The sequence below is a fragment of the Lutra lutra genome, chromosome 17, assembly GCF_902655055.1.
Source record: "Lutra lutra chromosome 17, mLutLut1.2, whole genome shotgun sequence".
Taxonomy (NCBI): domain Eukaryota; kingdom Metazoa; phylum Chordata; class Mammalia; order Carnivora; family Mustelidae; genus Lutra; species Lutra lutra.
Genome location: NC_062294.1, coordinates 14894999 through 14919817, shown reverse-complemented (window position 1 = coordinate 14919817; position 24819 = coordinate 14894999). Strand labels below are relative to the sequence as shown.

At 48.5% G+C, this 24819-nt stretch overlaps 1 protein-coding gene across 8 annotated transcripts in view; it reads left to right on the top strand.

Moving 5' to 3' along the window:
• Window positions 1-24819, top strand: part of ZFHX3 (zinc finger homeobox 3) — a 276951-nt gene that overhangs the window by 95567 nt on the left and 156565 nt on the right. For 5 of the 8 annotated variants that reach the window (XM_047712134.1, XM_047712135.1, XM_047712131.1 and 2 more), the window contains one exon: window positions 21309-24067. The exons of the other annotated variants lie outside the window; for them this stretch is intronic. In XM_047712134.1, coding sequence (XP_047568090.1) covers window positions 21355-24067 — 2713 coding nt within the window. In that variant the 5' untranslated portion in view covers window positions 21309-21354. The remainder of the gene's footprint in view (window positions 1-21308; window positions 24068-24819) is intronic. 8 annotated transcript variants of the gene reach the window in all.

Here is a 24819-nt window from a genome sequence, read left to right as displayed (position 1 = left end):
GGAATGAGGCCAGTACCCCAGCTTTTGGTTTCATGTAGATTTGCGCACTTGTAACTCAGGAAGATGGTCACGAAGAAGTCATACTGTGGCTGGCCTCACTCTTTACCTTCCCCACTGGGTCTTAACTTGAACTCTGTGTTGGTACTAGCACCTCTAAATCTGACCTCATTCGCGAGGATCTCCTGGACATTGACAGCATTTTATTTTCTTCTTTTCACAAATAGTTTTTTGAGCCAAGCGGTCAGACCGTCTCACAAAGGAGTATGGGTGGTGTGGTCAAGAGCATTTTAGAGGGACTTACACTCCGCCTGCTGAAGTCTTACATTTTGTTGTGGCCAGAGATCCTTGCTTCAGCATTTGGCGCTTTAATAGGTGCTTTTCCAAGCCCTATCACCCTCTGATCTATGTAAAATTTTGAGACTTAATGTCTTCCATCAAGGATCTTGGCTGTGTGGCAGAAGCCCGTGTTTGGTGTTATGTATAACTCTGCTTTTTAGGTGTGAGCAGTGAACTGTATTTGGCGGGGGGGGGGGGGGATTTTTGGTGTACTCAGATTTTTTTTTCTAATTTAGAAGATGAAATGTCATTTTTGAAGGGTTTGGAAAGATCACTCTCTTTCAGGAAGTGATACCTTCATAGAGAAGAAACACTGGAGTAGAGTCTGGAGACCAAATCCTGGTCCCTGATTGCTACTAAGCATCTGGTAATCTGGGGAAAGAACGACTTAACAGTAGTTACTCTTATGTCTGATGAATCTCTTTAAACCCGTAAGATCTAAATTGTGATTCCCTTTCTGTCTACTTAATAAGACAAGATTGCCGGAGATAGAATGAGAAATGGATATAAGAGTGTTTGAAAATGTATAAAAGACCGTGTAAATTGACGGAGCATTGTTACTTGTGCCCAGGAAGGTTGGTGCTGGGTGTGATTGTTTTCTTGGTCAAATACTAATGCTACTGTGGAAAAGTCCATTGCGAAGAGCATTTCCCAGAAGCCACAGCACAGTGATGGGTGTGTATGGGCCCACACGTGGCAAGAAGCCCACTTGTCATGGGGCCATCTTACTTGCAGCAGAGCCCGAGAGAACCAGCCCAGTGGGAAGCAACTCAATTCAGACTTTACAAAGCAATTAAGGTGACTTATAAAACATTCATACTGAGATGAAAAACGATGAACTCAAAAACAGTGGTTGGCAAATATTGCCTTATTTTGTAAACTTACTGAAAGTGTTTAAAATTATTTTTTAACCCATTAAATCAGTAAGTGGAGGCTTTTAACTATCAGTGGATGTGGTTTTCTTAGAGTTTGGCTCTGAGCTCATATGTCCTCTGAGGCTCTGAAATGGGACCCATTTTGCTCAGTGATGATAGTGAAAGTTACCGCATATAAGCGTGTCGGAGACTAAGCCCAGAGTGCGATGCGAGCTGCCTCTTCTGGTAGCAGCTTGGTAGTGAGTGCTTGGTACCTTCCAAGGGTTAAGAGTAGGGGTGGGTGGGGTCAGCAGATAGTGAGTTTTGAAAGCAAGATGTAGAGATCAGCTCTTCTAAAGAAAGGAGAACTCATATTTCTTTGGAAAAAGGCTTAGCTGGTGGTGAACTTGTCAACTCAAGACTGAGAAGCTTGGGTCAGGCCAGTGCTGTGCTCTTTTCAGAAGTTGTTCCTGAACTGGGTAAAGACAGAGCCTGCTTCTTTTAAAGAAAAAAATGCACTATATAAAAATGGAATGATAGGATGAACTCATCATCTGGACTTAACAGTTCACTTTTTAAAAAATATTTTTTTTAAAGATTTCTATTTATTTGATAGAGACAGGGTGAGAGAGAGAGAGAGAGAGAGAGAGAGCGAGAACATGAGCAGGGTGAGGGGTAGAAGGAGAAGCAGACTCCCCATTGAGCAGGGAGCCCGATGCTGGGCACCATCTTGGGACTGCAGCATTATGGCCTGAGCCAAAGGCTGACGCCTAACCTGCTGAGCCACCCAGGCGCCCCAGCAGTTCACTTTTTGTTAGATTTGTTTAATCATTTTGTTCATTGACTTTGATTTTTAAGTCCAATTAAAGATATCACAAGACTTTTATCATTTTGCTAGGTGATAATATTGCGTTTACATAACAAAGTTAACACATTCTTAACATCATCCAATCCTGAATCACTTTTCAAAATGATCTGACTATCCCTAGAATGGCTTTTTACAGTTGGTCCATTAGCACTGGTCCCAGAGGAGCTCCCCATGGGAGGTCTGTGTAGCGTATTTGGTTTCTTAGGTCTCTTTACCTGGGACAACAAATCCCCCTGCCCCTGCAACACCAGCCTACTATGTGTCCCCACTTCTCCCCCTCCCCCGCGCACCAGCCTCTGGATTTTGAGGGATAATGGGGGAATAGCTATTTGTGTTAGAAAGAGCACTGTTCATATGGTGTGAAGATACAGCCAGGTCCTCTTCCTAGCTCTGCCACTGACAAGCTCTCTGACCTTGGGCAAACCACCAACACCCTCTGGGGTCATTATTCTTGTCCATCAGAGGGGGCCGTAAGCCAGAATGGTCTCCGGCTCCAGCGTTCTCGCTCTCACTGCTGCAGGCAGACCCGGGGTGGAGGCGCCTCTTGCTACCAGTCCTTATCCTAGTTTCTGTAATTGAGAACTTATTGGTACTGAATACTGAGCAGTTGGCTTGTTCTTTTCCTCTTGGCCACTATGAGTGCTATACCTAAAACAAGGTTATTGTGGTGTTGGTTTTTCCCCCCTTTCTCAACTTAGAAAGTTGGGAGTCAAATTTCCTGCTTAGTGTGTTGGTTATTACTGTGTACATACATACAAGCTTCATTTTTGGCTCAAATTTTCCTCCCCTCTTGTTTTTTTTTTTCCTTTCCTCTTTTTGCCCTGGCCTCAATTTAGGCTGTGATGTTGTATTGTACGTTCTTATAAGCAGTACAAATAAAGGACTGCATGCGGGGTGTTCTTACGTGACTCTGACTTAGTTTGCGAGCTCATGGAGCCCAGGGGCCCCTTCCTTATGTACTGTTTGCTCTGTTGAGCCACAGGTTAGATGCTCAGAAAAAGCTTACTGACAGATTTTGGTTTGACCTATTGTCATCGTTTTTTTGCATTTTAAAGTCTCCTATTTTAGTGGGAAGACTTGTTTGGAGCAGCGTTAATTTTGTTGATGGTGGCCTGGTTCTGCTCTGATTCACGTTTCATATGGCACAACAACGAAGGAAGTCTGGTTAAGCCACTCAGCCGGCGGATGTTTTTTTGTTGTTTCTGTTTGTTGTAGGACTTGTCTTCCTGAGTGGCTCCTCGATGGTTTTTTGGTGGTTTTTTTTTTTTTGTTTTTTGTTTTTTTCATTTTGTTTGTTTGCTTTTGTTTTTTTCTCCATGAATCTTTGGTGAGTGAAGCAATCTTTGCTGGGCCAGCAGTTAGGGGCGGGGGGATCTCAAAGGCTAAAACAGTGGCCATTCTGCGCATTCCGAAGTTCACTTCTCATCCTAGCCATGGACACAGGCTGGTGTGGGGAAGCCGGGGATGATGGAGATGGGCGAATCAGAATGTGTCAATTGCCATGTCTACAAGAAAGTAGACTAGACCCTCAGATGTGCTGCGTCTTAAGACTCAAGTGTGAGGGAGCACGTTTTCTCATTGACTGTCGCTCTGCTTTCCTTTGCAACTAAGAGCCTGGCGAAGAAGCCTCAGGAAGACGTTGGTCCCAGCTGGCTCTCTCCATCACCTCCCTCCCTGGAGCTCTGCCTCCTCGACGGTCCAAGAGAGAGGAGGGTTGGATGTTGGTCCTGGAGTGTTAGGGGAGGATCAGAGTTTGCACATGCTGGGCACTGAGCATAGTGCCTGGCACACAGTAGGCACTCAGAAATGGCAGTTGCCTCCTGGAAAATGTCTCTGAGTGGTAGGGGGATATATTTAACTATTGCGCAGTGGCCTTCTCTTTTCTTACTGGCTGATGCTTGCAAAGAGATCCTTTAAGCATTGGTTTTGAGGGGCTCTGGGGCTTGACTGTGAGCGCTCCTCTTCTGGGTCCCTGGAAAACTCTGTAATGGACAGAAAACTGAGATACCCTCATTGGTTGAAGGAGTTCTGTTGTTCTCCCAAGCCAGCTGTAGGGCCTTTATCTTCTCATTGCCATGTTGGAGAGAGCACTTCCGATCCTCTGCTCCGTGTGGACTTAGTCCAGAGGAAGGCGAGACCCCCGGGGGAGGACGTGGGGAGGGGGTCCTGGGTGTGGCGAGGAAGTTGAGGCCCATGGCTTGCAAGTTTTCTTCTAATGGAATTTCCCATCACTTACTGCCCTGCTGATTTCTGATCAATGAAAATGAAATTGCATCACCTCCTTAGAGGCCCCACGTATGCCTGCTGCTTCCAGCTGTGTCAGTTCCGGTAAAATAATCTCATCAGGCGTGCGAGAGGGTAATAGGAAATAAAAATAAAAACCCACAATTAGCAGGAGGCCTTGCAGCTGAGTAACACTTTCCATCCCGGAGGCAGAAAGGGCTGGGTTGTGAATGCTTAGGAAAGATCCCCTTAAAAAAAAAAAAAAAAAAAAAAAAGAAGAAGAAGAAGAAGGAGAAAGAAAGAAAGAAAAAGAAAAGAAAAAAATCCCCTAGTCCTTTTTCTTTCTCCTTCTTTTTTTTTCCCCCTCACATCCCATGAACAGTCTCTCCAGCCTTTACAGGTGGAGAATTTAAAATTAGGCAAGGGTTTTTCCTGCCCTACTTCTGAAGCCAGTAGAATTGCTGTGTGCTGGGCATGTTCTGGGGTGGCACTTGCTTTTCTCTCTCCCGAGTCACCCGCAGATAGACCCCAGAGGAATTCTAGACGCTACAGCTTCTCCCACCGGCCTGCGACCAGGAACCAGATGGTGGGGGGTGGGTGGGTAGCTGGAAGCCAAGGTAAAGTTGGTAAGTAGGCTTTGTCGAGCTGCTTCATTTGAATTCGTAGACTCGATGCTTTCGTACGTCAGTCCACTGAGAACAAGACTTGCCCGGCGCTCCCCGCACTGCCCAGCCAACCCGCCTCACGTTAGTCTCTGAAACGCCCCGTGGTCACATGGCGGCTGGGCTGGGCCACTCCCTGTGGATTGCAGTGAACATGGGCACAGGCCAACCCCAGCACCTCTTGATAACAGCAGGGGAGATTGAACACTGCCTCCAGAATATTCTGCCACTTCAGTGTGGGGAGCCTGGAGAGTCAGAGTCCAGCGTAAGGAGGAACCAAGGCCAAAGAAACCAGGATGGGGAAATACAAAGGGCATGTGAGGATGTGGGAAACCTGTTGGATCATCTGAGAGGAGCCAGCAGAAATGGGACCATCTCATCTCTTGTCAACTTGACAGCATCAGAGGAAAGTAAATGCTCATATGAAGCCCATTTCCTTGGTGCTAGCAGTTTCGCATACCGTTCAGCCCAGGATGGGGAAAATTCTGGGCTTTTGGGAAATGGCTGATCTCAGACATCCCTGCTCTTCCTTAAATTGCTGACTTCTATGTGGGTTGACAGTGAGACCCCCAGGAGTACTAGGGGGCATAGTAGGGATACATCAGAGTGTAGGGGCGGCTATGTCCCCAGCACCTCAGGGTCTCAGGGCAGTTGCACAACTTGCCAAACCATGTGTTGCAATAGTCAAACCGTGGTTTTCCGTGTAGTGGACATCAGAGGTCTTCACTGAGTACATGCGGTCAGTAGAAGAGCAGTTTCTGGCAGTAGAGCAGGAAGATTCTGGAATGGCAGGGAGCAGTAACCTAGATAATTGTGTTGGTACAATGAATCCAGTGGCCACAGGAAGTACTCACTCCATCCCTACCAGCATCCTAACTGTCACTGTCCATGTTCTTATTTCACACGTCTGGATCCTAATGAGAGCAAACCGGTAGGACTCTCTATTGCTAGGAGGGATGCTGTGAATATTGTAGGCGCGTCATAAGTATTTGTTGTGTGGATGAATAAAGATCATTGGAGCAGTTAGTGAGTTTGGGGCTACATATTCGGCACAGGAGCTTGAAACAAAGACCTCTAGTGCCAGAACCCCAGCAGCCTCTGTATTACTGTAGTCTGTGGACTGGCCAGGTTGGATTTCCTTGATCTCAGCCTGGCTTCATATGGGGATCTTCTGGAGAGGCAAGAACAGTTTCCAGAACTTTCTCTTGTCCTGGAGCTGTGCAAGATTAGCACTGCCTTCTGCAAGTTTTGGTGGGATGAGCAGAGCTCTGGGGACAAAAGAAGAGTTGATGCCTGGTCAGAACGGAAGCTGAAGTTCTTTATGCTAACATGCAGTTTTCATGTTTGTGTGTTCGTACAAATACGTTTCTCTTCTCTCATCTCAGACACACTTAGCACGGGGTCTTGATCTACATTGATCACATTTTATGACTTGAACTGGCAATTCGCCCCCAGGGATCAGACCTAACCAGGGTGTTCAGGAAGCCATTAAGGAAAAATATGTAACCACACTCGTTCCCAAACTCAATTGTTCAGTCTTAGCAGTGCTTGGAGAAGAGACTTTCAAGCATAATTAATCCGAGGCCTATTTAATGTGGACCTCGGTGAGGCTTCGCAGCAGCTACTGACCCAGAAGCAGCGTTTGCATTTGGAGCAGCGAGAGGAGAAAGACCATCTGGCCTTTGATAATTTTTTTTTCCCTCTGAGTTTGAGAGGGTGTAATTATTACCCACAGTCTCTTAGTTCTTGGGGTGGTTTCCGGAGGGTTAAGGAAGTGTGAACTCGTGGACCCTTGGACTTGAAGAAGAAATTTTCCTTTGTTGTTTTGCCGAATTCCCAGGGCCGCTCTTTGAAGTGGCCACTGGTAAATATGTCTCAATCTGTTTTTCTTGATTAAAAGTAACAGTGCGCATAATGGATTTCCTAAATACCACGTGGGATGGAGAAGGGGCTGTGGAGACTAGGACATGTCAGTTGGTTTCATCCCCACCCAACTGTGTTTTAAGCTTTGGAATTTGGAAGTGCTTCAAGCATACTCAAAGGGCAAACAAACTGTACCCCTCTTCAGTCTATCTTGAAGTCCTCCAAGGCCCCGATGACCATTCCTGCCGTTCTTGAACTAAGCCAGAGGAAGGGAAGTGAAATTTGAAATCACTCCTGAGGCCATCAGGATTTAAGGACTACCCGTCAGGAAATGTGCGCGTCCGCTATCTTCAGTTGTGAGATGAAGCCGTTGAGGGGGAGTTCTGTGGCAGAATCACTGTCCATGTGTGTCTTCCGAATGCGAATTGGGGGAGCGCTGGGTGAACACAACCCGGAGGGGAATCGGAGGGCATCCAGCCAAGACACACCCTTCCCGAGGCATCCTTTGCGGTGGTTTCACCTTTGTGTGGAGACCCGTCTTCATGCCTCCGGCAGGTGCTGAACTTTCCAGCTTCCATTCCTGCTCTGGTTAGTGGTGGGTCTTGCTCCCTGCTGCTGAAAAGGCTGTTTATGCTGATGAGCCAGGGAAGATCTGAAGAACTTGCCGTGCTGGCCTTGGTGAGAGGCTGTGTGTGTGTGTGTGTCCCCATTCATGAGCCTTCAAAGGGCAGGCCTTGTTTGTTTTGTCGTGGCGCCAATTCCAGAACCTTGGGCCAGAGTGCACTGCCACTGGTGAGCCCACCGTGTGGCCTTCTTCCTGCCAAGAGGGAAAGACACTCCTTTCTGAGAGTCATTCCAGAGATGCCAGTTGAGGGAGACTTTGCTTCCCCAAGGCCATCGCTTGCCTCACTTGTGCCGGCCTTCCTGGTTATCCCTGGTATGACAGGTGGCGGAGTTATTGGAGAGCATGGATTCCTCTCTCCAGGAAAGTCGGATGGGGTTTTCCAGGTGCTGCCACAGACCAGAGAAAAGCAGCTGTGCTATGGTACTCATCTGTTCCCACGTAGATCAGATCTGTGTAAAAGGCTCAAGGCCTGGGGCCGCTTCTACCTGTATTCCTTTGGGAAACAGCAAGTGCAATAGAGAATCTGCCCAAGTTTGGGTTCTCTCGGGTCTGTGCCGCCTTGAACTACAATAGGTACTCCTGCTGTTCACATTAAATGTTCTACAGAAATTCCCTAGTAAGAATTCAAGAACCCTAGTAGATTCCTCATCCTGTTAAATGGTAACACTGTCCATGAGGCCGAAACCTTGTGCGCAGTTGCACACAAGGTCGCAAACCTTGTATACAGTAGATGCCTGACTCCCCCCAGCCCCCGTGCCCCAAACAGAATTGTACTTCGGGATTTGCTTGGCTTCCCGGATCTCTGTTTCCCTGACCCTCTGTTTAAGGTGGCAAATAAGAGGCTGCGTCCGTAGATCTCAGACCTTCTGTAATTTTGGAAAACGAAATCGACACTATAAAACACAAAACACCGAAGTGCTCCGAGTATCATACTTGAGCCTCAGAATTAGGATGATTGGGTCTTTGGTGATTAATTCCCCGTAATGTTGACATCAACATACTCCCGCTGTTACCTGCGGTGTTTCCTGGAAAGAGAAGAAGGTATGCTGCTCATCAGCTTTTCGTCCATACCGCCCGCTCAGCATTGCGCTAAGAGATGAGGGGAAGTACAAGCTGATTTTTGCCCTCAAGCAGCTTATTGTCAAGTTGTAGAGCTAAAAGCGACCCACGTGACCCAAGAAGCAACAGTTTAGAGGCGGTGTGGTGATTACTGTGGTAGTACAGAGAGGAGACAGATCTTCATGGGCTTGAGTGATCGGAGGGGGTTTTGTAGCCCATGTGGTGGAACTTGAGCTTCTTAAAGGACGTCCAAGGTTTGGGTAAGTGTTGCGGAAGAGAAGGGACCTCCAAAGGGCTTGGGACTGTAGGGACAGTGTTAAGAATGCATAAAACTGTGGAGATGATGGGGAGAGACCCTTCTCTTGGAGGGAAGCAAGAGTGATGATTGAGTATTTGCAAGGGGGTAGATTCTAGACCATTTTAAAACCAGTGTGGAGAGTGTAAGGTTTGATTATTTTGGCATTTGGCTCTTGCAGAGGAAAGGCACTGCATGAATATGACATTGGGAAGGCTAGAGCAATCTTTCCTTTCGCTTTGTGGAATCAAAGATGGTACCAGGCGTTCCATCCAGAGAGACCAGACTGGTTGGTGAGGGGAACTTCCATTCATGGTGTTGAACCCTGCTGAGTGTTGAGTGATGGACGGCTGGCCACTTACAGACATCTTGTGGTCTGCTGAAAGTATGAGGCCCATATACAAGCGATAAGTCAGGAATGGATATTCTTGTTTTGGGAGTCAACACATAATTTCAGTAATTGAAACCGTAGAAGTAGTTAAGGTAGCTCATGTACAGAGATAAGAGCAGAGAGTCAGCGGGGGTGGGGTGGAGGTGGCAGGGGTTGGGGAGTATGATGGTTAAGTACTGGAGGACACGAGGGAGGAGAGGTTTCTGTGGGTTAAAGTCTTAGGGAGTCTTACCAAATAAGTGCGAAAGGGCATCCGTGGAGAGCTGTGGGAACAGAAAGAGGAGCAGGCAAGGAAGAGATCAGAGAGGTAGGAGGAGAGCCCGAGAAGCTTGCCAGGGAAATGAAGGGGACGTCTCAAGGTGTGGTGGTTGGCAGTTCTGAATGCAGGAGAGATTGAAGACGTTGAAAGTAGAAGCAGCCACGGGCTGCTCTGAGGAAGGCATTGGTGACCTTGGAGAGAGGGGTGGAATCTTGGAGCCATAAGGGCCATCTGACCCACCAGGGAGCCTGTGATGCTGCCTTCTGGGAGGGGCCCTGGCATATGCGTGGATCATCACTAAGCCCCACAGTTGCTTCAGCTGCACCTCGGAACTGGAGAAATGCAGTCTGCCTCTCTGTAAACTCACAGAGGAGGAGAAACTCACCTGGCTCTAGAAGATGGGTGCTGGGCAGGTGAAGCAGAGGGCAGAGCCCAGTTCTTTGAAGGAGCCAAGGAGAGACTGTGGAAGGAAGGGCAGAGTGTTGTCTGAACTGGCAATGCAAGTGGGTCAGACTCTGATCCAGGAGCTTGTGGGTCGTGCAATGTGGCAGAGGGTCGAGCAGGAGATATCATCAGTAAAATCCTACAGAGCCCTCTTACTCATCATCAAGGAAAGGACAGTACACCCCTGTGGTAGACCTAACAGGCATTTCACAAAAGGAATACAAATTGCCAATAAGTTTTTACATATGGCCTCTGTCTTATTAGCAAGAAAAAAATCTAAGTTAAAATGAGGTGTCATTTCTTGCCTGTCAGATTCACTGGTTTTTGTTTGTTTTTGTTTTTATTTTTGTTTAAACAAGATAATACCCGCTATTGATGAAGGGGCAGGGCAGTCGATGCTCACATGTCATTGAGCATGAGTTGGAAGGGCTTTCCTAGAGGTTAGATTGGCATATGCCAGAGAGCCTTACCCATGATTTGTTACCTTTTAGGCCAGCAATTCCACTTCCAGAAGTACATCCTAAGGAAAGAGAGATGTAAGGTCTGGGGTAAGATGCCAGATTTTATGGCAGGAAGGAAGGCTTATTACCTAGTTAATTATTAGCTAATATTTGACTTACACAAACTACTTAACCTAAGCCTCAGCTCCCTCATCTGTAAAATGGATTGTTACAAGGATCAAATGAAATGATACATGTTTTAAAGATTTTATTTATTTATTTATTTGTCAGAGAGCGAGAGAGAGAGCGAGTGAGTGCACAAGCAGGCAGAGTGGCAGGCAGAGGCAGAGAGAGAAGCAAGCTCCCTGCTGAGCAGAGAGCCCGATGTGGGATTCGATTCCAGTACCCTGGGATCATGACCTGAGCCGAAGGCAGCGGCTTAACCAACTGAGCCACCCAGGTGTCCCGAAATGATCCATATTTTAAAATGTGCTTAGAACCATGCCTATCCCTACTAAGCAGGTAGCATTGGAGCTCTACTTATTTGTGTTAGTTATTTTGTTAACGTAGATACAAAGATTTTCAAGAGTATATTACAGCATTAGGAATATTAGGAATTATTAGGAAAATATTAGGAATTATATTATTAGGAATAATATTAGGAATTGCCTAAGGGTCCAGTGATAGAATTTAGTGGAATTATGCTATGTCCGAAGGATGCAGTATCTGTGTAGCCATTAATTCTGACTTATGAAGAATATTTAATGTCGTGGAAAACTTCCATGCTAGATGAAGTTAAAAGGGCAGCTTACCTAAGGAGTGGTGTGATCTGAGGTTGGTGAAGAAGATCTGTGTCTCTAGACATGCAGAACGAGAAAAAAAATATCCCTGAAAACCATCTTGCCTGCCAGTCACTCTGGCTGGTGGACTTATAGGTGACTTTTATTTTAGCTAGTGAGTGACTTTTATTTTAGCTAGTGAGTCTTCCTGCACATACCCATTTTTTTTTTTTTGATAATGAACTCCTACTACTTTAATCAGGAGAAATTATTGAAAATAAATTTAACATCATGAGATGCCAGATTGAAACCGTAACGGGCCCAGATGGCACATTTTTACATCCTCTGCTAGATTTTACTTAGCAGCCCAGCAGCAGGAATGGAGAGATCAGAAATAGGATCTTTTGAGAGGGATTTTGAGGAAATGGGGAGGAGATGGGAAGTTCTGGGTGCTTGGTTGCTGTCATTGTGGGAAGGTAGCCCATTTAGTTGGGAAGATGGCAGGGGGTGGGGAAGGGAGGGCAGGGTGAGCTGAGCACCTGCCAGGTAGGAGGGACGGCTGATGGTGTAGGAGAGTAGGGTAGCTGCTGTGTTGGGTGAAAGGACGTGCTGCTTTACGTCTGGGAGGAGGCTCAGTGTTTCATGGTTTAAATCTAGATCAGGAGAGATCCATGCAGGCCAGTGGTGGCCAAAGATGCTGGTCGTCTGTCTTCAGGATGTGGCGGAAAGCTGCAGGCTGGGTGGGCACTTAGATTGGTAGCTCAGTGCTGGGATACTGTTAGTGAAGAACTGGTTGAACTGCCCCCAGATACTTCTGAACAGAACAAGCCAGGGTAATAGTTGGGTAGTTTTGCCTTATTTTACTGTGTTCATGGCTTTGGTCCTTGCCGAACTGTGCGTGTATTCACATGGTTGGTAAGAAATTGTGTTCCTCATATATCAGCTCATTTTTTCCGACACACACAGACTGGGTTCCACGCCCGGCTTTGCTCCGGATCTTGTGACGCCTTCTTCCTCCCCTCCACGACTCACAGTAACCAGAATATCGCGGTAGTTGTGGATTCCCTGCAGAATAGACTGAGCTAGCAGTTTTCACTTCCAGGTTGATTTATGTTCACTCTGGAGAGAGCACAGATGCACTCATTAGCAAGACACGAAGCCCAGGGCCTGGACAGCTCTCAGGGCCTTCCAGGCAGTGGGCCCCCTGCAACAGGAGGGACCTGTTCAAGCATGTGTGTGTTCTCTGACCTCGATATAGTTACAGCATAATTCTTAAGACTACTGGGGAGTTGCTACCAAGCCAATGGGATCTCCCCTTTCTGTGGTTTCACACTTACTGACTTGAACGCAGTAGTAATATATAAATGTAGTTCTTGTAGAAAGCATAGGATGGGATTGGATATGGTTCTTCAGTGGATTCTAAGCTAAACAGATGAGGGTGTGGTGTCTTTGCTCCTTGGATGAATTTCCTACATATCTCAGAATCTGGGTTGCCTTTGGGGGTTTGGAGGGGGCTGGGAGATGTGGGGATGGTTTATTCATTGCCATATGTTTTTCTCTGTAATATGTTTTAGTCTAGAGGTAGCAGTGCTCACCGTCCATAGGGTGCTGGGGTTCTTTTTTATGGTTCCTGCCCCTGTCCTTATTTAGAACTGTATTCACCAAGTTAGGGAAATCTGCCCTGATCCAGGATCGTGTGGATATCTTGGGTAAATGTCTTTTGATAATTGTGTTACTTGAAATTCTGCCCAAGTTAGAATGCTCATTTGTCTTCAACTAGAGAGCTCTGTCTAGAACCTCTCATTTAGGGGCAGAGAGGCCCAGTTTTCTGTGTCTGTCTGTCTACACCTCCCTGTCCAGCATTACAGCCTGTTTCTTTCCGGAAGCTGTGCCAACAATGAATTTCACAAGAAAATAATGATATGGGGATCAGGGTGGGTTGGCTGTTCACGTGTACTTTGGATGGTTCTATATGGAGTCTTGCCCTGGACAGTTACTTTTTTTCTCCTTGTTTTGACATAAGTTTAGATGTATAAGGGAGTTGTAATAATAGAACAGAGGATTCTCGTATATACCCTTCAGTCAGATCTCATGTTATCGTTATCTCATATTCTATCCATATGTATGCATATGTGCTTATACACACATACGCTCTGATTTTTCCTAAGCCACTTGAAAATTGAAACATCATCTCTAAATAAATCAGTGTATTTTTCCTGAAAAAAGACATTTTTGTGTATCACACCACCGTTATCAAAACTAGAAAATTAACAGTCAGCTAGGACAATTATCTGACCTACGGACCTGATTCAGATTTTGCCAGTTGCCCTAATTATGCTCTTGATGGGGGGGAAAAACAACCCAAATTACGTGTTGTGTTCATTTGTCATGTCTCTTTAATCTCCTTTAATCTGAAACCATCCTTCAGTCTTTCTGTTGGATGACACTGACATATCTGAAGAGCAGAGGACATTTTGTAGACTGTCCTCGATTTGGCTTTGTCTGATGTTCCCTCCTGATTAGATTCAGGTTTTGCATTTTTGGCAGGACTGTCAGGGAAGGGATGTTGTGTTCTTCTCAGTGTATCCTCTCAGGAGGCACATGATGTCCGTTTGTCTATTCCTGGTGATGTTAGCTTTGATCATGTGGTGCAGGTAGGGTCTGCCAGGTTCCTCCACTGTAAAGTTATTGTTTTTCCCTCTGTAATTAATAAGCGTCTTGTGGGGAGATACTTTGAGGCTGTATAAATATCCTGTTACTATTCGAACTTTCATCCACCAGTTTTAGTATCCATTGATTCTTGCCTGAATGGGATGATGGTTCCCAAATGGTAATTTTCTAACTCCATAATTCCCTCTGCATTTATTAGGTGGATTTCTATTCGAAGGAAGAACTTTCCCCAATCCCACATTTTCCCCCCTAAATTTTTGAAAAGTATGCAATTGTGGATTCTTATTTTATACGTTGGGTTGTAAACTTTTACTCTCATGTCATTTTCTTGCTTGCATTGTCCCAGTTTGAGCAAGTGCGGGGCCACTGCAGCCAGTTCCGGTGTCTTTTTGGCACACTCTCTTCATGCTTCGAGCATTTCCTTATGTTCTGGCTCAGAGAGATGCTTCAGGCTCCTCTTGCACTCTCTCTGCCTCCCAGCCCAAGAACTGGCCATTTCTTCAAGGGATCCTAGTTCCATTTAGTGGAGAAGGCCGTTTCTTCAAGAGAGGAAACAAACAAACACAGAACATCTTCAGAGATCATCTTTTTTTACCCCCTCCTCAAGTATTCTCATTCCTCCCCGTACCTTTTCCCTACAGTTTTATTAAGCACTTATTACATTTTGGAGATGGAGAAGACAGAGATGAAAGGGACATGGAACAACTTAGTGGCAGAGATAGACCAGCCAATGGATAATTACAGCAGTGTGATAACCGCAGAATCGCAGTGTGTTTCCGTATGCAAAGTGCTACCATGGGATCACAGAGAAGGAGGTTAAAGTTGACTAAGGAACCCACTTGATAACCCAGGCGTCTTCACCTTTCACGGGATTGAGAGGCTGCCTGATGGAACCTTCTGGCAAAATCCCCTCCTCCATTCCTGAAACTGGGGAGTGCAGTATCTCATTGAGTCCACATTCCGTCTGAGAGCTTTGATAATCTTGAGAGAGGCTTTCCTTTCTTTGAAACCGAACTCGAATTTCCTCTTCAGTTCCCCCCATGACTCATGGTTAAGCCCTGAAGCTTGGGCAACCGCCTGTGACTAGTCCCCTGTGTCCGTGCGGGTGTGCTTGGGGGTCGTGTGCTTGCCTTGCCCTACGCTGGGAGTTGTCTCTTCTGTCTCCCAGGCTGCTCTTGGGCAGCCATTGGACCATGCTCTGCTCTGTGAGACCAGGCTCTTACAGGTCTTTCCTGGGTGAATCATGACATTCCTCATACAGAGAAAAGGATAGGGATATGAACCCTGCTGAGTTTCACAGCTCTGGTGTGTCCCTGTAGCCGGAGGTCCCCTTTCTCTTTTTGGCTACCACATCAACATTGTGCCTGGTAGTAAAGTAGCACCCCCAGGGAGTCTTTGTGTGAACTCCTGTTATCCCAAGTCTCTTCCATTCTCTGTCGGTTTACCAATTGCTTGAGCTTTAAATATAGGGGTTCATACCCAGTCTTTCAGAACTTACTGTGTTTGGTTGGGCCTGTCGTTCCCACCAGCTGAGATCTTATCTTGTCTCTCCATGCCACCATCTGGCCCAGGAATTGGTCAGCCCTCTTAGCTTTCTGTACATGACATACTGTTGTGTGTGCTTGGTCTTGTCCCTTAAATTGTTGGTGCAAATGAAGGGAACCCAGGACCAGACAGAAGGTCAAGGCATGCCACTAGACACACTGACATTTGAGTGGGTAATTTAGGCAATTAAATCAGCTAAACTTTATTATCTAGCCACAAAATCAGCTAAACTTTATTATCTCAAAGACATTTTGCCATCCTGGATACGAGGAGATGATAAACTTTGGGATACCTTATTAAAATCAAAAAGTCCTCTCTCATGCATTTCTCAGATCATTGAATCTAAGTGAAGCTATTTTTCAGTTTATTTTATGTGAATGTTCTTACTGAATCTACAGCTAATTGCTAATTTCTCAGGACTTCCTTTTTTTTTTTTTTTAGATTTTATTTATTTATTTGACAGACAGAGATCACAAGTAGGCAGAGAAGCAGGCAGAGAGAGAGAGAGGAGGAAGCAGGCTCCCTGCTGAGCAGAGAGTCCGATGCGGGGCTCGATCCCAGAACCCTGGGATCATGACCCGAGCCGAAGGCAGAGGCTTTAACCCACTGAGCCACCCAGGCGCCCCAGGACCTCCTTTTTTAAAAATTTTCTTTCTAATTTTTCCCTGGATGCTGTTCAGTAGCCATCAGCTCTTTTCTAAAACTGTGGGGGAACTTGCACTGTACAATCTACCAACACACCTTTTAAAATCTAGTATCATTACTTTATCCAAAAGGATGTACACACACATAATTCTTCCCCTTTCTTTTGCTTTATATTATTTCTGAGTGCTTTTCATCACTTAACATTCTCTTTGTGGTCTCTGCCTGGCAGGAATACACACTGAGATCTGTTTATCGTTGATTCCGTAGCATCGGACACATAGTAGGTACACAGTAAATATGGAATGGATGAGTGAATGAATACATTTTTTGGTTTATGGCCTCTGGAATCTACCTCGTTTTCTTTAAAAAAAAAAAAAAGATAAAGAAAAAAGGATAATGCGCTTGCCATTCAACTCCTTGAACGCCTCCCACCACTCTCATTACCCCTTCTCTGTGTGAAGACCTCCAGGTAACTCTCCTCCTCGGACTATTCCAAAAAAGGGTAGTGTTTGTAAATGGGCACGTGGTTTTTACATAGCAGTCCTGGATTCCCAGGATCTTAGAATGGTCCCCAGGTCCATTAAGATTGAATCTGAATGTTGGATATAAGGACATTCTGGAGTTCTCTTAGAGAAATAGACATTAAAGAAAAATGTCAGGTGCCTGAATGGCTCAGTTGGTTAACTGTCTGCCTTCGGCTCAGGTCATGATCTCTGGGTCCTGGGGTTGAGTCCCATGTTGGGCTCTCTGCTCAGTGGGGAGCCTGCTTCTCGCTCTGCCTCTGCCTGCCGTTCCCCCTGCTTGTGCTCACTTTCTCTCTGTGTGTGTCAAATAAAAAAATAAGATCTTTAAAAAAGGGAAAAAAAAAGAATGTCTTAGAGCGGCTCAGACCACAGGCTGCACAGTCAAATTAGGATTTTGGCATTTAGGAAACGAAGTCGCTCATAACCTCATCCCCTAGCAATTACCACTATAAAAGTTCTGATACAAATCTTGTGTATCTCCATATGCAGACCTGTATATGCTTCACTCACTTAGCATCCCGCACGACCGTTTTCCCACGCCTACAAGTGGTTTGTTTAAACAGTGATGTTTTATAATGTCTGTGCGCTATAATTTATTTGGAGACTCCCTTGTTTTGCCAGATTATTTCCATCTTTTTTTTTTCCTGTTAAAATGTCATAATGAATAGTACTGTATCTCTGTGCGTATCTTGGGTGATTTCCTCGAGTAGGGGAATTGCTGAGTCAAAGGGCATGTGCGTTTTTTGAGGCTCTTGCTGGATGGGCTCAGGGAGATGGTGCTCGCCTGGCTTCCGCTCCAGCAAAGCAGGCTGCTTCTGGAGAATGGCCCGCCTGCTGGGTCTCCTCTCTCTGGCGATGCCACGTGGGTTACTTGCGGAGGCAACAGTTTCTCCCAGTCTGGATTCTCTGTTTTTCTTTTCTTTCCCTTTGTTTCTTTTCTTGGTTTTCTGCCAAACAGCCTCTTGTGAAAGGACCGCCTAATTAACCCTGTGCTAATTAACAATTTAAAATTACACAGTGTGACTGTTCGTGTTTAATTCTCTGGAAGCTGGAGAAGAGCAGGAACCCCCTCCCCTCCCTAATAACTATATCCTGCCTTCCACCACTGCCCCCCACCCCCGCCGCCCCACCAGCTTCCCAGTAACTGTTGCATTAGACCCAGTCCCGTCTCCTTAACGGAATGTAACAAAACTGTCCTTTCACATCTTCTTAGTTGAAAGAGGGAGATAAATGACTTTGTTAGTGGCCCAGCTTAATATGGAGTTTTATCATTTTAAACAATCTTTGGAAAATAAAGACTGCTGTTAGAAAGGTGCAGGGGGCTTTAGAGGTAGGTTCCAAAGGAATTGTTACTTGTGAGGAGCAAGGGTGGGGGCTCTTGAGGAAGGTACTGGAACTTTTCTGTACAAGATGAGTTCTCAAACGGCAGATTTAAACTCCAAGCAGAGAGCATGAATTGGAGAGAACTGGATCACTCCTGTATCTTCCCTTTGACGGTCGTACTGGGAAGATGTGTTCTTCTGAAATTTAACTGAATTTTCCAAACCCTGCACATAACTGCAAAAACCATGTTGAGCACAATGTTGCCCGGGGGTTGGGGGGGGGTGGTCATGAATAGAATGTGTCTGTGTTTATAAGGGAATTTGGGGTCATAAGCTGCAGAAGAGAAGCAGGCTGCAGAAGTTGTGGGTTTGTGATGTGTGAGCTGGCCCTGGCGTGAGTGAAGGACGAGGAAAGGGGTGCAGAGCCAGGGGTAGGGGGTGGGGTCTGAGCAGAGCTGCTGGTGGGGCTGTGTGTGAGAGCGTGGGGACCCGCTGGGTTCCCAGGCTGCCCTCTATAACTGAAGATCATTGATTTTACGGGAAACCATGTTTACAGACAGAGTGCTGATCGACCTGCCGAGTTGACTTCTGCCTCCTTAAGTAAGAACTACCTTTTTCTTATTGACTGGCTGATAAACAGAGTGAGAGGGACAGCCGGCTGGGTGGGAGAGTTCTGGAGAGCCTGAGGTCCTTGAGCTGAAGGATCAGGCAGGTTTAAGAGATTGCTTCATCTCTGTCCTTAGGTCCTTTCTCGTCCACCCCGTCCCTACACCTCTCTGGGACCTGTGGGGGAATCCAAGACTGACCCCACCTGGTTACCTGGCAGTCCAGGCACGGAGCCTGGAAAAGATGGCAATCTGGTGAAGACATCATGAAGCAGAGAGTGGTTCAAGCTTTAGGGCCTGTATCCAGAGGATCATGTTAAAATGCAGATTCTGATCTGGAGTGGGGCCTGTGGTTCTGCATTATACAGGCTCCCTGGTGAAAAACGGTGCTACTTGTCCCTGAGTCACACTTTGTTTAGCAAGGTTATAAATGGTTCTGCTTGTTGTGGCCAGTGTGGATTGAAAGGAAGCCTAGTGCATAGATCGTGACGTGGGATCCTTCTTGGCCACTGGTGTCTTCATGGGCTTTCGTCACTCCTTGTGAATAAGTGGTATCCCACGTGGCCTCTCTCAGGGGAGACGTGTCACCACCATGGGCGCCATCTGTCTTTCAGAGGTGGCCACAGCATTATCCTTTCTTGACACCTTTTGCTTGGCTATAGAAAACAAAGTTAGGTGAGTTTCTAAAAGTCCCAGTCATTTAGCCGAATGGCTTGTGGAGGAGGAGGTAGGAGAGAGCAGAGCAAGAAAAGCCCACCAATTAATTGGTAAACGCTTGCAGGTTTCTCTGGCCTAGCCCAGGCTGGAGAGGAGATTGGCTTTGCTGTCGATACTCAAGTCCCTAGTGAAGCATCAAAGCTGTTCTCCTTTATCAATCGTGGCCTCCCCTTCCAGCATGTTCCTGTAACTTACCAAGCATTTATGACATTGATTTTACAATCGGGCTGTTAACCCTCCCGCCCCTTCAGGCCTGCCAACCTTTTTGGCCCGAGCTGTCAATCAGATGTCATCCAGCCAATCAGGCACCTCCATAAGAAGAGCCCCCTGGATTCTCACCTGTGTGCCAGCTAAGCCTTCTGAAGTCCCATTGCATTTACTGTTTGGTTTGGCTTAGTGTAGTCATCGTTGTTTAAAATCACTGTGTCTTTTCTAAGGCACACAGAACTTGGTTGTAATGGAGTTTGAGGTTACATGCTTGAGAGGTGGGGTGTGTGTGTGTGTGTGTGTGTGTGTGCGCGCGTGTGCGTGCGTGCAAGCGTGCATGTGTTTTTTGAACAAAATAGAGGACACATTCTTCCAAAAAGTTACTTCTCCAGAGACTTCTGGTAAACCTGCCTTTCCCAATTTTTCCCGAGGGGGAGCTGTTGGCTCACTGTGCAGTCAAGAAAATGAAAAAAGAATGGGAAGATGGGGGTGGGGTGGGGGACGAGAGGGACCGAACCTAGCCAAAACCTTCATCCGATGTGTATGAATGAGACGGGTAGAGAAGCAGCCAAGTGCTCTCCAGGAAGGAGGCGTAGGGGGGAGGGTGGCCTGGGATTTGCAGGCGAACCATCAGGGCTGTGCAAGAGGCTGAGTTGCCTGTAGGATCCATGCAGGGACGGAAGAGACGCCCCTGTGATGATGTGACCACAGGTGCAAGAGAGGTGGTGGGTGGCCCGATGCCTCCCTCCCCAGGGAGGCCAAGTCTCAGAGGGCAGATTCAGCTCAATGGCACTTTGGAGTCCAAAACGGAAAAGCCCCAGGGCTGAAGGGCAGCTGCTTGCGTAGCTACTAGTAACTCCGAGGCAGGTGTGGAATGGGGGGCCAGCCGAGCCCAGCTCCTGTCTCGGCTTGCCACTAAGATCCCTGACAACAGAAACCACCACACCAGGGGTGACTGGGCCCTGTCCAGACAAGGGCAAGGTCGATGCTGCTGGACGGGGAGCCGGCCAGTCGAGAGGCTTCCCAGCCATGTTGAGCTGAGATTTCGTGCCCTCACAGTCGTGGTCTGAAGCCAGCTCACTCACAAGCAAGGGTGTTCTGTGGGTTGGGGGGAGGAGGTGGGATCTGGGAGATCTGCCGTCTGGTTCACAGTGTCAGGGTGGCACTGGGCCTGTTTTTACATTTAGCGCCTCAGTTGTACTGCTTGTCAAATGGGATGGTGCTTCCCAGAGCCGGAGAGGATGAACGTAGCCACGGGCCCTGTCAAGGGCTGACAGAGCACGTCCGGGCCCCGCAGACTTGCTCTCTGAGCTGTGCATCCTTCAGTCATTTTCCTTTGAGCTCCGAACTAGACATTTGGCCAGTAAGAGCAACGGCAGCAACTTCACCTCCAAATCAGCGAGCGTGTCCCCACAGGTTTACCGTCCTTTGTCTGGGGGTACAAAATCTTCGTCCTCTCGTCAGTCCCTCCCTGGTGTTCCCTTGGCCCACAGACAATGCGGTCAGCCAACAAGGACTTGGCGTCGGCCATCTGTATGCAGTAGGGCCGCCATTGTGCGTCCTCGGTGGGACCCGGCGAGGTGATGCGACTGTCCTCTTCTGTGGCCGTAGCCTGGCCCCGACTCTAACGCGGTGCTTGCAAAGAACGGAAATTCGAACTGGTTTCCAGGGGGTAGAGCAGCCAACAGTCTGAAGACAAAGAGGGGGTCTCCTGTGTGCCCCCTTCCCTATGCTCCCCACTCTTGCCACAGACCCTGGCCATAAAGACCCGGTGCCAGCTGCCTTCTGCACGTTCGTTGGACGGCGTGGGGCGATCGCTGGGGTCCCTGCTGCCCTTGCGGTCTCTGTTGTGGGTGTGGACAGAAGCCTGTTAGAGTGCTCAGTGCGGGACCTAGCCTCGGCCCTCCTAACCTCTTTCCTTTCTCTCTCTCTTCCCCCTCTCTCCCTCCTCTCCCCCCTTGCCTCTGCTCTTCAGGTCCGATCCGTACTGGGTGCAATGAAAGCTCCACGCAGGCCTTACCATGGAAGGCTGTGACTCGCCTGTCGTCTCGGGGAAGGACAATGGGTGCAGTATCCCTCAGCACCAGCAATGGACTGAACTCAACAGCACCCACCTCCCCGACAAACCCAGTAGCATGGAGCAGTCCGCAAGCGAGAACCACGGGCCCCTGGAGAGCCTGAGGGCCCCCTTCAATGAACGCCTCGCGGAGAGCACTGCCCCGGCTGGCCCCGCTGCCGAGCCCGCCGGCAAGGAGGTCAGCTGCAACGAGTGCTCGGCCTCCTTCGCCAGCCTACAGACCTACATGGAGCACCACTGCCCCAGCGCGCGCCCCCCGCTCCCCCTGAGAGAGGAGAGCGGGAGCGACACCAGTGAGGAGGGGGACGAGGAGAGTGATGTGGAGAACCTGGCTGGGGAGATCGTCTACCAGCCGGATGGCTCAGCCTACATTGTCGAGAGCCTGAGCCAGCTGACCCAAAGCGGTGGCGCCTGTGGCAGCGGCAGCGGGCCTCTCCCTTCGCTCTTCCTGAACTCTCTCCCCGGGGCGGGGGGCAAACAAGGGGACCCTTCTTGTGCTGCACCAGTCTACCCACAGATCATCAACACTTTCCACATAGCCTCATCCTTCGGGAAATGGTTTGAGGGCCCAGACCAGGCTTTCCCGAATACCTCAGCCCTGACGGGGCTCAGCCCCGTCCTGCACAGCTTCCGCGTTTTTGACGTGCGACACAAAAGCAACAAGGATTACCTGAACAGCGACGGCTCTGCCAAAAGCTCCTGCGTATCCAAAGATGTTCCCAACAATGTGGACCTGTCCAAATTCGATGGCTTTGTGCTCTACGGCAAGAGGAAGCCCATCCTGATGTGTTTCTTGTGCAAACTGTCCTTCGGGTACGTCCGTTCGTTTGTGACCCACGCGGTGCACGACCATCGAATGACCCTGAGTGAAGACGAGCGGAAAATTCTTAGCAATAAGAACATCTCCGCTATCATCCAAGGGATTGGCAAAGACAAGGAACCCCTTGTAAGTTTTTTGGAACCAAAAAACAAAAACTTTCAACACCCTTTAGTTTCCACAGCTAACCTCATAGGCCCCGGACACAGTTTTTATGGGAAATTTAGTGGCATTCGAATGGAAGGGGAGGAGGCTCTCCCAGCCGGCTCTGCTGCGGGCCCCGAGCAGCCCCAGGCTGGTATCTTGACCCCCAGCACCCTCTTGAACCTTGGCGGGCTCACCAGCTCGGTCCTGAAGACCCCCATTACCTCAGTCCCCCTGGGGCCTCTGGCCTCCAGTCCTACCAAATCCTCAGAGGGCAAGGACTCTGGGGCAGCAGAAGGAGAGAAGCAAGAAGTGGGCGATCCTGATTGCTTCTCTGAGAAAGCAGAGCCAGCCGAGGAGGAGGCGGAGGAGGAAGAGGAGGAAGAAGAGGCGGAGGAGGAGGAGGAAGAGGAGGAGGAGGAAGAGGAGGAGGAGGAAGACGAGGGTTGCAAAGGACTCTTTCCAAGCGAGTTGGACGACGAACTGGAGGACAGGCCCCATGAGGAGTCTGGGGCCGCGGCAGGTAGCAGCAGCAAAAAGGACCTTGCTCTCTCAAACCAAAGCATTTCTAACTCCCCCTTAATGCCTAATGTGCTCCAGACCCTGTCGAGGGGCGCAGCTTCTACTAGTTCTAATTCTGCTTCTTCCTTTGTTGTCTTTGATGGTGCGAACAGGAGGAATCGTTTAAGCTTTAACAGTGAGGGCGTCAGGGCCAATGTGGCAGAGGGCGGCAGGAGGCTGGACTTTGCTGACGAAAGTGCCAATAAAGACAATGCCACAGCACCAGAACCAAATGAAAGCACAGAGGGCGACGATGGGGGCTTTGTCCCCCATCACCAGCACGCTGGCTCCCTCTGCGAGCTTGGGGTTGGGGAATGCCCCTCGGGGAGCGGCGTGGAGTGTCCCAAATGCGACACGGTCCTGGGCTCCTCCCGCTCGCTGGGCGGCCACATGACCATGATGCATTCTCGTAACTCATGTAAGACACTTAAGTGCCCCAAGTGCAACTGGCACTATAAGTACCAGCAGACCCTGGAGGCACACATGAAGGAGAAGCACCCGGAGCCGGGGGGCTCCTGTGTCTACTGCAAAAGCGGGCAGCCCCACCCTCGGTTGGCTCGAGGCGAGAGCTACACTTGTGGTTACAAGCCCTTCCGCTGTGAGGTGTGTAACTACTCCACAACTACCAAAGGCAACCTCAGTATTCATATGCAGTCCGACAAGCATCTCAACAACATGCAGAACCTGCAGAACGGAGGGGGGGAGCAGGTGTTCAGCCACTCGGCCGGGGCGGCAGCTGCGGCGGCCGCGGCGGCGGCCGCAGCGGCCAACATTGGCAGCTCCTGTGGGGCCCCCTCGCCCACCAAACCAAAAACCAAGCCCACCTGGCGGTGCGAGGTGTGCGACTACGAGACCAACGTGGCCAGAAACCTGCGCATCCACATGACCAGCGAGAAGCACATGCACAACATGATGCTCCTGCAGCAGAACATGACCCAGATCCAGCACAACCGCCACCTGGGCCTCGGCAGCCTGCCGTCGCCCGCCGAGGCCGAGCTCTACCAGTACTACCTGGCCCAGAACATGAACCTGCCCAACCTGAAGATGGACAGCACCGCCTCGGACGCGCAGTTCATGATGAGCGGATTCCAGCTGGACCCCGCCGGGCCCATGGCCGCCATGACGCCTGCTCTAGGTGAGGCTGAGCGCGCGCGCGTGTGTTCTCGTGACTTGAGGTGAACGGGGGAGCAGTGAGGATAGACCGAGGTCCCGTGGATTTGGTTCGTTCTGTCACATCCTGCGGATTCGGCTCTGATGGTTCTTTTTGCAAGACTTGGTTTTGTGTGCACCTGAGTGTCTGACGATCAGCTGTTTCTCTCGAGGACCCTTCTGGTGTGCGTATGGAGGATCGTATCCGTTCAGCAGCCACACGACTCGGTTCTGGCTCCGTGGGCCGGGATGAAAATTTCAGTGTTGCCTCTAGTGTTGGGCTTCTGGTCGACTTCCCTCTCTCTCTTCCCGTCTTCTCTTTCTTCGACCCTTTCGCAGTTTGAAAAATCGCCACAATTCATCCGAAACTTTCGGGGTCTGTTAAATGTTTGCTGTGACTTAGGGGAAACTTGCAGCTCAGGTTTTAAATAGGGACAGTCCTCTCCATTAAGAGCAGCTCGAAACCATAACGTACCTTATTCACATAACCAAAGGCTGGTTCTGTGCGGAGCGGGGAGCCTTCCAGAAATGTTCTGCAAACTTCTCCAGTGTATTCATGAGGAGGATCTCGATGCAAGAGACCCGTTGCCTTTCTTTACTGTCTTGCGTGAGTTGTCAGGGATAAGTATAGTTGGGAATTCAGTTGCCCTGGGGCAACCGTAAAGAGTGGTGTGCTAGATGAACAATGAATAAATTCTAAAATCGTACATCAGAAAGAGCAAAGTTTTAATATCTGTT